At 37.6% G+C, this 15,160-nt stretch overlaps 1 protein-coding gene across 2 annotated transcripts in view; it reads right to left on the minus strand.

Moving 5' to 3' along the window:
• wwp2 (WW domain containing E3 ubiquitin protein ligase 2) overlaps nt 1–15,160 on the minus strand; it is a 112,397-nt gene that overhangs the window by 60,707 nt on the left and 36,530 nt on the right. For both annotated transcript variants that reach the window (XM_039656675.2, XM_039656674.2), the window contains exons 6-9: nt 10,611–10,689; nt 7,041–7,198; nt 6,387–6,582; nt 6,218–6,307 (exon numbers count right to left, since the gene is read on the minus strand). In XM_039656675.2, coding sequence (XP_039512609.2) covers nt 6,218–6,307; nt 6,387–6,582; nt 7,041–7,198; nt 10,611–10,689 — 523 coding nt within the window. The remainder of the gene's footprint in view (nt 1–6,217; nt 6,308–6,386; nt 6,583–7,040; nt 7,199–10,610; nt 10,690–15,160) is intronic.

Genomic DNA, 15,160 nt, shown 5'->3' on the forward strand with positions numbered 1-15,160 from the left:
TATGGCTCTTCAAATGACGGACGAAATTGGAGGTTGTCATCTGACTGTCGATCTTAACGTTGCATGTCTTGCAAAGCGCTGTTCTTTTGCCATCTTGTTGTAAGAAATTCTTGAATCCAAAAGCGACGACGACCCTCGTTATCCCTCCGGCTGACATGTTGATGTGATCTGATGTAAGTGGGCGTGGTGTGCGCGTAAGGTATGAGAAGGCATGACTGATGATCTCTGATCCAGTCATGACAGCGCTATTCTCAGCCTGCGCTCCAGCTGGATCAACTTTATTTTTTTTTACATAATTTATATATTTTATATTCAAACTGAAAACATGATGTGATTAACACTCAAGTCATATTATTACATGCAAGTGTGTTTGATTTATGGACCAAATTTTCAGATCAAGTTTATGGACCAAGTTAATTTAATTAATAAACTAATTATATAAAACTATTAATGCACTACAATTAAACTGGTTATATGCCTTTACTTATAAAAAAATAAAAAACTTATTTAAAAAAATACCAGGCTTAAGGCATTTATTTTTTATGCAGGCCATACACACAGGAGTGAAATGGTTAATACCCCTCCCCCTACAAACACACACACATACACAGACAGGCAAAGACAGCAGGCTCAGATTGAGCAAGACCAAGTTATAATATTTGTATAATTTAATTTAGAAACAAATGATGTATAATTACATTTTTAGAAGATATGAGGCTTTTAGTGTTTACTTTTTTGACATTACTTTAATCTTTTGCCATAGTTGCACATGTCTATTGGCTAATAAATGTGATGTATCTGTTGAGTTTCAAGCAATTTCAAGCAAGCTAAGAGTCCCAAAAGCATCAAAAAATAATGTTAAAGTTTGTTTCGTTGCCACGGCATTTTGAAAGTGACACACTTCCTGCTGCCAGTTGGTGGCGCTATAACTTTGACTCACAATAGTCACATCCATGTGATCGGTCTCTTACAGCGAAAACACTGCTGAAGTTTCATCAAGATCAGTTAATGTATGCTGAAGTTATAACACACATCCTGTTCCATGTTTCTCGCCATAATTTCGTTTCCTCGCCACGGCCAAACCGTTCGAGATATCAAAAATCCCGTGGCACTTTTTCATCCTTAATGTCTTGACTTCACGCTGATCGAGTTTCGTCGAATTTGGTTCAGTGCTCTAGGAGCAATAATTTAAATTACATTGCATGTGTTTTAAACACAACCCTAAATAGCCAACTTCCTGTTGGGCTGGGGTAAAAAGTAAGAGTGTGAAGTATATATGAAACGATGAGATCTATATGTGTACCAAGTTTCATATTATTACATGCAAGTGTGTTTAATTTATGGACCAAATTTTCAGACCAAGTTTATTGACCAAGTTAATCTGATTAATAAACTAATTATATAAAACTATTGTCAATTCACTACAATTAAACTAGTTATATGCCTTTACTTATAAAAAATAAAAATAAAAACTTATTTAAAAAATACCAGGCTTGAGAAATGTATTTTCTTTATGCAGGTCATACACACAGCAGTGAAATGGTTAAGCCCCCTCCCCCTGCACACACACACACACACACAGACAGCCAGCCAGCCAGCCAGCCAAAGGCTCAGAGTGGCCATATTCAAACAAAAATATCTGAGTTTCTGTGGGTCCTAGCTAATAAGTGTCAATTAAAAAGTTGTCCGGCTCGAGGAGTACAATATACATACCAATTTTTGTAACTCTAGTTAAAACTAACCACCCCACTTTTGTCAAAAGGTGGCGCTACTGAGCCCTCACCACGCCCGTTTCTGCAACTTTGCACATGTCTACTGGCTAATAAATGTGATGTGTCTGTCGAGTTTCATGCAATTTGAAGCATGCTAAGGGTCTCAAAAGCATCCTAAAAGCATCCTAAAAGAAGGGTAAAGTTTGATGCGTCGCCACGGCAACAGTTTCAAAGATATCAAGAATCCATTCACAGGTCTACATCTGCCGTATGTTTACATTATACATATGAAGTTTGAAGCAAATCGGGTAAAAATAAAAGGGTGATATCTAAGCATTTTGAAAGTGACACACTTCCTGCTGCCAGTTGGTGGCGCTATAACTTTGACTCACAATAGTCACATCCATGTGATCGTCCTCTTACAGCGAACACACTGCTGAAGTTTCATCAAGATCAGTTAATGTATGCTGAAGTTATAACACACTTCCTGTTTCACGTTTCTCGCCATGATTTCGTTTCCTCGCCACGGACAAACCGTTCGAGATATAAAAAATCCCCTCGCAAACTTTCATCCTCAATGTCTTGACTTCACGCTGACCGAGTTTCGTCGAATGTGGATCAAAGCTCTAGGAGGAGTATTTGACATTCCATTGCGAGCGTTTTACAAACAAACCTCAATAGCCAAATTCCTGTTGGGCTGGGGTAAAAAGTAAGAGCGCGAGGTATAGATGAAACGATGAGATCAACGTGTGTACCGAGTTTCATATTATTACATACAAGCGTGTTTGAGTTATGGACCAAGTGTTCGGACCCCGTTCCAGGGGGCGCTGACGAGCTGCCCTGCCACGCCCGGGTACCATCTTCAGCCCGGCTCTGATGGCCGCGGGTTCTGACCCGTGTGCAAAGTTTCAAGAGTTTTCGAGCACGTTAAGGGCCCCAAAAGTGCCCAAAAGGTAGTAAAATAATAATTATTATAATAATAATAATAATAGAGAAGAAAAATAATCGCAAGGAAAACAATAGGGCCTTCGCCCTTTCAGGGCTTGGGCCCTAATAATTTAATACATTATGGTAAAACGAGACAATTATCGTATTGATATCATCAAAGGCATCTGCCATCGGCGATATGTCAGACTATCGTCGATACACGATACTATCGTCTATCGGCACAACCCTAGTGCATTCTGGGAGTTGTCTTTCATCCACTTAAGCCAAAAATACATTTTCTGGCTTTTCTCAGTCTAGAAAGCTCCAAATTCAAAACTAATTTTACATTTCTTCTACATAAAAGACCCATTTTAAATACACATTCATCTTTCCAGAGGTGAAGTATCCCTTTAAATGTTTCTCAAAAGCCTCCTTTCCACTGTATACTCCTGTGTGAACAGCACGTTACAGTACAGTTATGGTAGAAATTTTGCAAACCCTCCACATTTCTGTACACATTTGATCTACATCAGATCTTCTGAAGCACAGTTGTGGTATAGTAGTGTTGGGCTATTTTGCCGCCTCTGGACTAGGCCAACTTCCCATCATTGATAGATTCTGAGCTATATCAGAGAAATCAACATTTCAAGGTGTCAGTCTGACTGAACCCTAAACATGCTGAATGTTTAAAGCAGAAGAAATGTAAATGTTTTTGAAACAGCAGAAAAGTTTTGACCATAATTCAATGGAATTAAAGAAAGCTGTGTATGCAATGAATCTGACCCACGTCACAGAGCTGAAACAGTGTTGTAAAGAGAAATAGGCTAAACTTCCTCAATCTGACGTGCAGAACTAACCCACATTTACCGGAAAAGTTTGGTGGTGATGATATTGTTGCTCAATCCAGACTCACCACACTGAAGTCAAAGGCAGACATACTCTTTCAAGCTAATTCATTTGTTACATTTATAAGGCGCTTTTCTGGGTACTCAAAGTGCTTTACATATGGAAGGTGAGAATCTCCTCAACCACCATCATTGTGCAGCACCACCTGGATGATGATGCGATGGCAGCCATATTGTGCCAGAACGCAAAGGATACATGCTGATTGAAGCCAATCAGCATGTATGGGAATGATTAGATGGATAGAGGACAATGAGGTAAAACCCCTAGTCTTTTTCCGAAGGACATCCTGGGATTTTTTTTGACCATTTTTATTGGGAGTCAGGACCTCGATTTCTCGAATCATCCGAAGGACTAAGACTAAAAAGCTAAAAAGACTAAAAGCTAAGAAGAGCAATACAAATGACATGATATGTCAAACCTATGGCAAGATTGGTTTCTGAAACACCCAACTTGGCAACTTGGAGACTTCATCAGTGATAAACACAGTCATAGGGTGTTTGAGATATTAGATCATCAGACACCCTCGCCATGGACCACCCATCTTGATCCACAGCCACCTTGAAGCTTTTCTGCAGCTTCTATGATGTTCTTGTGGCTCTTCTTACTTAAAACCCTCTAACACCAAGGAGACTGAGTGTCCGATGTACAGACTGTCCTGCAAAGCCCCTGCAGCCACAATCGGGTCTTTCAAAGCGACAGTAAGCTCCAACATGACCACTTGCTTGGAACAGTCAGATGTTAAGACCAAATCTGGCCTGAATGTTGCAATGTTATCCGGAAACTTCAGCTGCTTCCCTAGGTAAACCTTCAGCTGCCAATCCCGAGCTGTGGCTAGTTGAGGCCCTGGGCAGCACCTGAGGTTTTTCTCCCGCCCTGACAAAGGCCATGTTGTACATAATTGGGTGCTGATGAATTAAGTTCATTGTGGTTGTTTCATTGACTACACACATTGGCGATCCACCAGTTGAAAAACACTGTCATCATAGACAATACAATATCGCACACACCTAATCTTCGATTACTTCATCTATAGACCCCTTTTGCGCCGACATCACAGTTACGTCACGGCGCTAGCTGGAGGCAAAACAAAGTGAAAACTGGAGGCGGCCAATGCAAACCAGCACAGATTCGGATACATAATAAGGAGCTTAAAGGAGAACTCCGGCGAACAATGAACCTTTGGTCTAATAAAACATCGGTACATAGTCAACCGTTCTCTGAGTTTTGTTTTCATGATAATCGAATGTAAAGAGTTTTATCTCTAAAAACTGTTTAGCGTATAATGCTAGTAATGGGGGGGGGCGTTGAGTAAGTAAAAAGAAATCGCTAGTTTATACCACTAACAAGGCTCAAAATAGCCCCACACTCACACAGTAACATAATGAGGCTCCATGCATGCAAAACGAAGCATTGAGAACTTTGTAAGTGTACAGACCGTTTAATAAGAAGATACTTTATGAAGAAAGTTCACTTCGCGTATACAGACAGGAGCCATCTTAAAAAATAGTCTCGATAAGTCGATCCCCGAACGCCGTTCATACAGTTCAGAAGTTCGTTGAACTTCATAGAGTTCAGATCACTCAGCACGACGTTCGTGGTTTGACTTATCGAGACTATTTTTTAAGATGGCTCCTGTCTGTATACGCGAAGTGAACTGTCTTCATAAAGTATTTTCTTATTAAACGGTCTGTACACTTACAAAGTTCTCAATGCTTCGCTTTGTATGTATGGAGCCTCATTATGTTACTGCGTTAGTGTGGGGCTATTTTGAGCCTTGTTAGTGGTATAAACTAGCGATTTCTTTTTACTTAGTCAATGCCCCCATTACTAGCATTATACGCTAAACAGTTTTTAGAGCTAAAACTCTTTACATTCGATTATCATTAAAAACAAATCTCAGAGAACGGTTGACTATGTACCGATGTTTTATTAGACCAAAGGTTCATTGTTTGCCGGAGTTCTCCTTTAAACTACTTTGATTATTTTTAAATGTCATCTTATTGTGTTGTTTGGTGCAAGAATTGATGAAAAATGAATATGCTGTATCTGGATTTTTTATTTCTAGAAAATATTCACATGATTAAAATCGGACCGTCATGACACTCTTTACATTGTCGTCTTCTCTGCCCTGGCTCGGCAGAACTGCGGATCATACACACAAGTCTTGTACAGGACCGTTCAGCACATAGTTATAGGCATCTAAAGCTTTATATGCCCTCATTTTCTCTTTACGATCGGTTTCTCTATAAGGTAGGTGTAGAAGTCAGGCCACTCAACCGAGGTAACGTTACGTTAATCCTGTCAGATCGATGCATTGAGTGAGCGTGTAGGCGGCTACGGGTCGGCCAATCTGGTTCTGCCCGTTAAAAATAACTTTTGGAAATAACAATCGCGGTCCTGGACACTGAGTGACCTTACACATTAAGATAAAATCTGATTTTCTCCAGTCATTGTAAAAAAAACAAGCTAATAAAACTTGCTAACTAGCATAAGTGAAGCGGCCAGAGGGATTGTTCTGCCTCCACCTAAGCTCCGCCCACATAAAAACGTCACCATGTTTACCAACTGAAAAGGGGTCTATTAGGGTGGTGAAGTAATTTTAAATGTTAATGTGCAAATTGTTAGAGATTGAAGGCTGTCAGTAAAAGCATGTGAAAAAGACAAATACACACCCTGGTGGGAGGGGTCTCTCCCATGTGGTGGTCTTTGTGTTATGATCCACATAATAGACTCGTCCATGAGGAAGAATTCGCTGTTCCCAACTGCAAGAGATGAAAATCATTGAGAAAACTGATATGGAATTTGTTCATGTTTAAATTAAACCCCATGTCTCTGACGAACCCAGTGGGCAGTGCATCAGTGGCTTGTGTCTCTGTGGTTATACTGGTCTGGTCAGTGGTGGGTGGGGCATCTGTGGCTGGCGGCGGGGCAGGACTGTCCGTCCCACCAGGGGGGTCTGAGCTCAGTGATGGTGAAGACAGAGCTGGACGTGACAGGTGACCTCCCTCGATCCCATTAGTAGGTGTCTCACCTTTACCTTAACACCAAGCAAAAAGACCAACAAAAAAAAAGTCAGAATTAACATCTTACCAAATCAGAGCCCTCAAAGAGTGTTTACTAGGGCCTAAGACGGGTTGGGGAACATTTATCATGGTGACGATGTTAAGTCTCAATTGAAAGAGTTTTTGCTATATATTTATATCACGGTTTGTAAACATATCCAGCCAGGAATTCCTAAAGCTACTAACACATCAGAGCTTATAAAGAAAATAAAGAGCAGGATGTGCTTATTATTAGAAGCACAATAATTCTCATAAAACATGTAACAATTCAATAATACTTTGTCAAAATAAAGCACCTTTCATTGATTGTAGTATTAGATCGAGATGAGCCTTCATCACATTGTATCAGTGTGCTATGATCATATTTCATAGCAGCCTGGGTGAGTTTGTATGTTTGTAAATTTGAACGTGTGTGTGTGTGTGTGTATCTAACCAGCATTGCTCAGGCTGTTGATAGTCGTCTTTGAGTTGCGACGGGATGTGGTTTCTGCGGGTTCTCCATTCAGTTCACCATTAGTGAGAACAGCTCCTCTCATGCTCATGTCAGCTGGAGAATCTCCACAAGAACCCCCAGATGAACTACCTAAACTTCTGAAAATATATGAGAGATTCATATGACACACAGTGGAGTGATTGTATGCACGTATATGCTGGTTATTCTAGTGATGTGTATTTCTTGTTGTTATGCTTCTGCAATCCCACATGCAAAGTGAATCATTTTAATTATAGGTCTGTACAACCGTTTTGTACATGTGTCAAGTATTTTTAGTAAATCAGCTGCGTGCCCACATAAAGTGCATGAAATTATTTTCGACTATCCAAGGAAATTTCTTTATTTAGGATCTTAGTAAATCGGGCCTAAAACTAGATAATGTTTATCATTAAAATGTCCAGGAACACATTTGCTTGCCAGTACGGTGACCCAGTAGTGAAAACACAAGAAAATTTAAACAACACAATGGAAACAAGCCACAACACAACTGAAATGCTCCCTTTCTTGGCCACTTATAAAAGGGACTTTATACCAGAGATAATGGTCTAAAGAAATTCATTAGCCAAGTCATCTTTATAAATCTATGGGAATTTAAAGTGTCGTTTAAAAAGCCTGGTAAAGTAAAGGCTGTTTAAAATGAGTAATATCGTTAGACCATTTCCTCTAGTACGAAGCCCAAATTCTAGCTTTAAAGCATCATTTACATGGCCGCGAGAAACAGCTATGTGAAATGAATTAAACAGTAATATGTGCAAAGTTCAAGGGTCCATACAAAACATTGGTAGGTAAAAATCCTACATGTTAATTTTAACACACGTGGTTAAGAAACAGCACAGTGAAATGGGCTGAATGAGCAATAGAATGATAATGTATTGCCCCATAGAAATTTCAAGGGTTCATAAAAATATATTGGATATCAAAATTTGGATTTGGTTAGATTATTAGACCCTGCATTAAAGGGTTAGTTCACCCAAAAATGAAAATTCTGTCAGTATTTACTCACCCTCATGTTGTTCCAACCCCGTAAGACCTTCGTTCATCTTCGGAAAAACGAATTAAGATATTTAAGATATTAAAATCGCTCCTGCATACAGTCCATAGGCTTCTTGAGGGACTGGCTCTTGCCGTCCCCGAAAAGTCATAAAAGACATCGTTAAAATAGTCCAACTGACTACAGGGGCTCAATCTTAAGTTTATCAAACGACGAGAACACTTTTGTGCGCAAAAAAACAACAAAAATAACGACTTTATTTCAACTATTCGTTTATTTCTCCCTCTGCGCGAGTCAGGTTACTAGTTTAATAGCGTAAGCTTCTGTTATTGTACGTCACACGCATCACACACACATGACCAGCGTCGACCAATAGTGAGCCTACGTGTGACGTAGCTCTACGCAATCACACTACGTTAACGGACTATAGGCTTATGGAGAAGGAAGTGAATAGTTGAAATAAAGTCGTTATTTTTGTTGTTTTTTTGCGCACAAAAGTGTTCTCGTCATTTGATAAACTTAAGATTGAGCCCCTGTAGTCACTTGAACTATTTTAACGATGTCTTCAATTACTTTTCGAGGACAGCAAGAGCCAGTCCCTCAAGAAGCCTATGGACTGTATGCAGGAGCGATTTTAATATCCTAAATATCTTAATTTGTGTTCCGAAGATGAACGAAGGTCTTACGGGGTTGGAACAACATGAGGGTGAGTAAATACTGACAGAATTTTCATTTTTGGGTGAACTAACCCTTTAAATTGTTTGGAACATACTGGTGGTGGGTAAGGCAACTAAGCTCCTGGTTTGATAGAACTAACATTTTCATAATTTGAGTAATAAAATTAATTAATGTATTAACTAACATGAACTAACCATGAAAAATACATTTGTTACTGTATTTGTCAATCTTTGTTAATATTAGTTAAAAATGTATTATTAAATGCTGAAATTAACATTAAAGGAGTAGTTCACTTTTAAAAAACTTTTGCTGATAATTTACTCACCCCCATGTCATCCAAGATGTCCATGTCATTCTTTCTTCAGTTGAAAAGAAATTAAGGTCTTTGATGAAAACATTCCATCATTTTTCTCCATATAATGGACTTCACTGGGAACCAAACGGTTCAAGGTCCAAAAGACACTTTCAGTGCAAACTGTTTCCTGCAAAAGGGAAACGATCGCTCATTTAAAAAATTAATTACAAAGTTTAAGTTTTATAAGCTCCAATGCTCGCCTTGCTCTGTTCTGTGATGCGCGTTCGTGACTCTCCTGTTCGAACTCGTTCATCAAAATGAACACATTTTTGGTTCATTCAACGAACGAAACGAACAAATTGAGTCGGAAAAAGATTCGTTCATTTTGATGAACGAGTTCAAACAGGAGAGTCACAAACACGCATTACAGAACAGAGCAAGGCGAGCATTTGAGCTTATAAAACTTAAACTTTGTTATTTATTTATTAAATGAGCAATCGTTTCGCTTGATAAGACCCTTATTCATCATCTGGAATCGTTTAAAGCCCTTTGAACAGTTTTCAGTTTGTACTGAAAGAGTCTTTTGGACCTCCAACCATTTGGTTCCCAGTGAAGTGCATTATATGGAGAAAAATGCTGGAATGTTTTCATCAATAACCTTAATTTTTTTTCGACTGAAGAAAGAATGACATGGATATCTTGGATGACATGGGGGTGAGTAAATTATCAGCAAAAGTTTTTTTTTTTTAAAGTGAACTAATCCTTTTACAAAGATTAATAAATGCTGTAGAAGTGCAGTTCATTATTACTTCATGTTAACTAATGTAGTTTACTGATGTTAACTAAAGGACCTTATTGTAAAGTGTTACCATAAAAATACAGCTGTTTATTGTTTGTTCATGTTAGTTCACAGTGCATTAACTAATGTTAACAAATACAACTTTTGATTTTAATAATCTATAAGTAAATGAAATTTTAAGTTGAATTATAAATTGAAATGAACATTAACAAAGATTGATAAATGCTGTAGAAGTGCAGTTCATTAATAGTTCATGTCAACCAATGTAGTTAGCTAATGTTAACTAATGAAAAGGGTTACCAAACCATATTATTATAATGTATGTTAAACTATTTTGAACCGAATAAAGTTGAATAAAGGTAATTAGTTATTAATAATCTTACTTTTTGGATTTCATTTCTCAAATTCCAAATAATAAAGAAAATAAAGTTTAATTCACTGGATCACTTAAATATGTACATATAACTATAGTTATTTAACATGTAAACCACAGAAGAATTTCCAGCAAAACTTTATTTTTATATACAGATCATTGCCATGATAAAAAATTTGGTCATACCACCAACCACTAACACACACTTGTAAATATTCAGTCCATTTAGAATGGTATGCATAAAAACGCAAGGGTGTGTTGACTAGTACATGAGAGAGAAAAAAACAGCAGAAGACATGAAACAAAAGAATAAAACACAAAAAAACAAAGCCAGACATAAACAATGGTAAAATAAAAAAAGAGATTTTGCTGACCGTCCACGGGGGCTGTTGGAACTGGGGGTCTCCTCACTATGAGCTCTGTGCAGATGAGACCTGCTCGAGTGAACTCCCTCTGCACAGAAGAAAAACACACACAACCATCATAAATCCGTGCATTAGGACAACTGATTAACAAACATCAAGGGGGAAAGGTTTGTCATTTCTACTTAGTGTTTATCTCCTTAAAGTAATAATCCATGAGAGGCCAGGCGTTGCACGGTAAAAATCACTAAAAACACATACATTTTATGTGTTTAAAACTACCTACTTTCCATTACTTAGGAAATTCATCTTTAACCCTCAGGTGCTCTTCGTTTCGGAGTCACACTTGTTATCTTCCCGGTCAAAAGTGACCGGACACCTAAAAATGAAACTTTCTCCATCCCAGTAAAACCAATGCAATTTATTTTTGTTCTATAATATTTATTCTTTTTAATTTAGTATTTTGAGACAATTTAAATTAATTTATGAATATTTATGCAATATTTATGGTTTATTTTTGCCATAGAAAAATATATATTATTTTCTATATATATATTATTTTCTTCAAAAAAATATTAATGCAGTATTTTAGTTTAATATAGAGTCTAGGCCTTCAGAAAAAAAAAAATATTTTTTGAAGAAAATTAGCACCATCTGGTTACAGTATAGAGAAAAAGCGTAGAATCATGGTGTAACCACTTGATGGCATGTACAGCTCTCTATTGAGAGGCATGTGAATTACCCAGCTGTTTATGAACACATTTTTGTTGTTGTTGGTGGTGGATTTGTATATATAGTTGAAACAATCTAAAAAACTATTTCTTATAAAAAAAAATGACAAAAAACAAATATTCACAATTTTTTTTTCTTTTTTTTTACAATTTCCCATTCATTTCCTATGGGGTCATTTTTGACCAAAGACCACAAGTGTGACTATCTTTTTTAAGACCACTTAGCATGCTCAGATCATGACCTCAATTTTTTTGTGTTCACATACATAATGCCATGAAAGTCACCAAGTTTCGTAACATTGCGATGAAGCTGTGATTTTTAAAAATTCAAAACATACTTTTTGTAATCAAAATTTATTGGTGTGTATGTGTATAAAAGTGTTTTTGTATGTGTGTGTGTGTGTGTTGGTGGGTGTGTCTGTTTTGCACTCTAGATGTTGTAGAGTGTCACCCCTTTCTTGCGGTGTACTTTTTTTTTTAGAATTGTGGCCGATTTGTAGATTGTACATACAAAAATTCAGAGAATTTTTTTTTTTTATCAATTTCCCATTCATTTCCTATGGGTTGTCATTTTTGACAGAAGAGCAAAAGTGTGACTCATTTTTTTATGACCACTTAAATTGCTCGAATCATGACCTCAATTTTATTGTGTGTTCACATACCATAATGCCATAAAAGTCACCAAGTTTCGTAATTTTCTGAAGAAGCTGTGATTTTTAAATATTCAAAACAGATTTCTTTAATCACAATTTATTGGTGTTTTTGTGTATAAAAGTGTGTGTGTATGTGTGTGCGTAGGGGTGGGTATGTCTGTTTTGCACTCTTGATGTTTTACAGTGTCACCCCTTCAATGCTGAGCACTTTTTTCTGCATCGTGGCCGATTTGTAGATTGTACACACAAAAAATCTCAAAGTTTTTGTGTTTTTGTCAATTTCCCATTCATTTCCTATGGTCGGTCATTTTTGACCGAAGAGCACAAGTGTGACTATTTTTTTTACGACCACTTAGCCTGCTCGGATCATGACCTCAATTTTTTTTGTGTGTTCACATACCCAATGCCATAAAAGTCACCAAGTTTCGTAATATTCCGATGAAGCTGTGATTTTTTAAATTTCAAAACAGAACATTTTTCGGTCAGAAATGACCAAAGAGCACCTGAGGGTTAAAAAAGGTAAAAAAGACACAAAAACACAACTTGCAAAGTGCAAGTCACAGTATTGCTAAAAACATCCAGTTGTTGTAAGTGTCCTATTAGAAAGAATGATGAGAAATCATCAGTCGCAAGACATTTTAACTCTGAGGGACATAATGCCAATAAGCTCAAATTTATGGGTCTGGAGTGTGTCGGTCGGTCTTCAAGAGGAGGAAACCGTGAGAACCGCCTCCTTCAAAGGGATGCTTGGTACATTTTTAATTTAAACACATGTATCCCCAATGAAATGAATGAGGACCCGTCTCTAAGCTGTTTCCTGTAAACATATTACTAGTATTGTATTATATGTTGTATCTAAATATGTGTCCTTATCTTTCATTGATGGACTCATTGAAACATTGGTAACATGTGCATCATTTTAAAATGATTGGTTGATGTGATTATGGGTGTGTCAACTGGTGTGGGTATATAAGATTGGGCAAAGTATGATTCTTTGCACACTGAAGAAGGCACGCGCCGAAATGCGTTTGTGTAAAATAAACTGTCTATGCAAAGTGCGGCCTCTTTCCTCCATATATGTACACTTGCACTGCATGCCGTATGTTTAGCATATAGCCTTCTCTGTCAACGACGAGGGTTTCACATGTCATAAATGCAGTGAAATAGAAAGGCGGACAGAGAAGTTTCCAGAACTAGAGATACATATCCAAACTTTAATCGAGGATGATAAGAATTAGGGTTGCTTAAACCAATTTGGCTTATTGTGATAATAAAAATCGCAATAAATCACAAAACGCAGCTGTTCTGTTCCGATTAGAATATCAAAAAGGCTCTCTCCACTCAGTGACTACACCTACCGAGAATCCTGTTGAAAGTGCCGTAGTTATTGGCGATTCTATTACACGGAAAGTGACAATAAAGTAAACAACCACCATCAGATGTTTTCCGGGAGCTGTAGCGACTGACATTAAAGGGCACCAATTATGCCCCTTTTCACACGATGTAAAATAATGGTGCGTTCTAGTATTCATCCGTCTCGGAGATCCGAAACGGATGACAGACGTTGCCTAGCAACACGCCCCCTTTCCTCGGATTTCTCCTCTCGGACGTCGGACAACCGTGAGGACACCGAGCTGCGCCCTGTGACTTGTAAGAATGAATTGTATTCATTGTTTTTGAACCGATTTGGTATTTTAAATGACCATTATAATCACTCGTATTACTGCGTCCCCTGTAGGTATGGGAATCGGTTGTTGTGAGTGCAATTACTAGCGTTGCTAACAGAAGATTAACATGAAAAACTTTAAATAAAGTGAACATTTTCAAGTTCAAATGGCTGCGTTTTGATGAGGTGTAGTCATAATATGTTTATTTTAATGTAAGTGCCTGGTACTCGGCCAGTGCTACCATTACAAGAGCTTTCTCCGACTCGGACAAGCAAAACATAATAGAAACGTGGACGTGACGTCAAATCCGAGGTCCGAGTCGGTTCGTTGGGTATAATAGAACGCACCATAAGTCTCTGATGTCCCCAGAGCGTGTGAGTGAAGTTTTAGCTCAAAATACCCAACAGATAATTTTTTACAACATGTTAAAATTGCCACTTTTGGTGTCACGTTTAAAAACGTGCCGTTTTAGTGTGTATCCATTTAAATGCAAATGAGCTGGTGCTGCCGGCACAGAGGGATGAGCCTAGCAGAATGATAGGCCTAATATCAAAACAGAAAGTCTCAGTACCGGTGTTCATTTCAACCTGGAGTCGGACAATAATGCCCATAGAGCTACAGAATATATGCTTTATGGATATAGAACAGGTATAGTTTAGTTCAATTAAGCTTATAACTTATTTTTCATCTTGCTCATACACTATTAATACAAGCCTGCTGTAGCAGACAACGTCCGAATGATGGCCAAAAATGTACTAATTAGTTTTATGAAGTTTATTGTACATCCCACTAAAGATGAAGCATCAGTTAAACTGCAGAAAATCACTGTAAGAGTTGAATAAACACAGTATAAGAAGTGTGCAGCAGTCTTGTCCATAAATGAGGTAAAGGTTAGATTTGTGATAAACTGGATGTTTTATCGAGCTGGCTGGCTTGCCTCAACATTAGCGCTTGAATAGCGTGTGCTCTCAGTGGGCAAGGTCACATTAACACGTCATCCGCAATAATTAGGTGAAAGGAAAAAGACTGACATCTCTCTCTTTTCATACGGATTACATCAACTGAGAATAGTTGCTTTTTTATATAAATGACTTCATTTAAAAGAAGTGAATTTCAGCTTCATAAAGAGAAAATTTTCGCGTCTCTGTGACAAGTATTTACTGAGTTACATTATTCGGACGCGTTTCAGAAAGATTTTTGCGGAGACACAGTGAGTTATTTTATTTATTTGACAAAAACACAAGGGTTTGATGTTAATAAGAGTGTACACAAAAAAAACAGAAGACCCTCTATAGTTTATAATCATGTATTGATTTTATTTATATGACCATTAATGACAGAATATTTTAAGTCAATTTTGCAGCTATGTGAAAAAAAAATAACGCGGCGACACGTTACTCGACCTCAGGGGGTTAAAGAATTCGCTGATTTTCTATCAGAGTTAGTACTGGTTGTAGATAAAGTCTTTAATGTTGGTGATTTTAATATGTATATACTGTAGATAATGAAAA

The sequence above is a fragment of the Pimephales promelas genome, chromosome 25 (assembly GCF_988280905.1).
Source record: "Pimephales promelas chromosome 25, fPimPro1.hap1.1, whole genome shotgun sequence".
Taxonomy (NCBI): domain Eukaryota; kingdom Metazoa; phylum Chordata; class Actinopteri; order Cypriniformes; family Leuciscidae; genus Pimephales; species Pimephales promelas.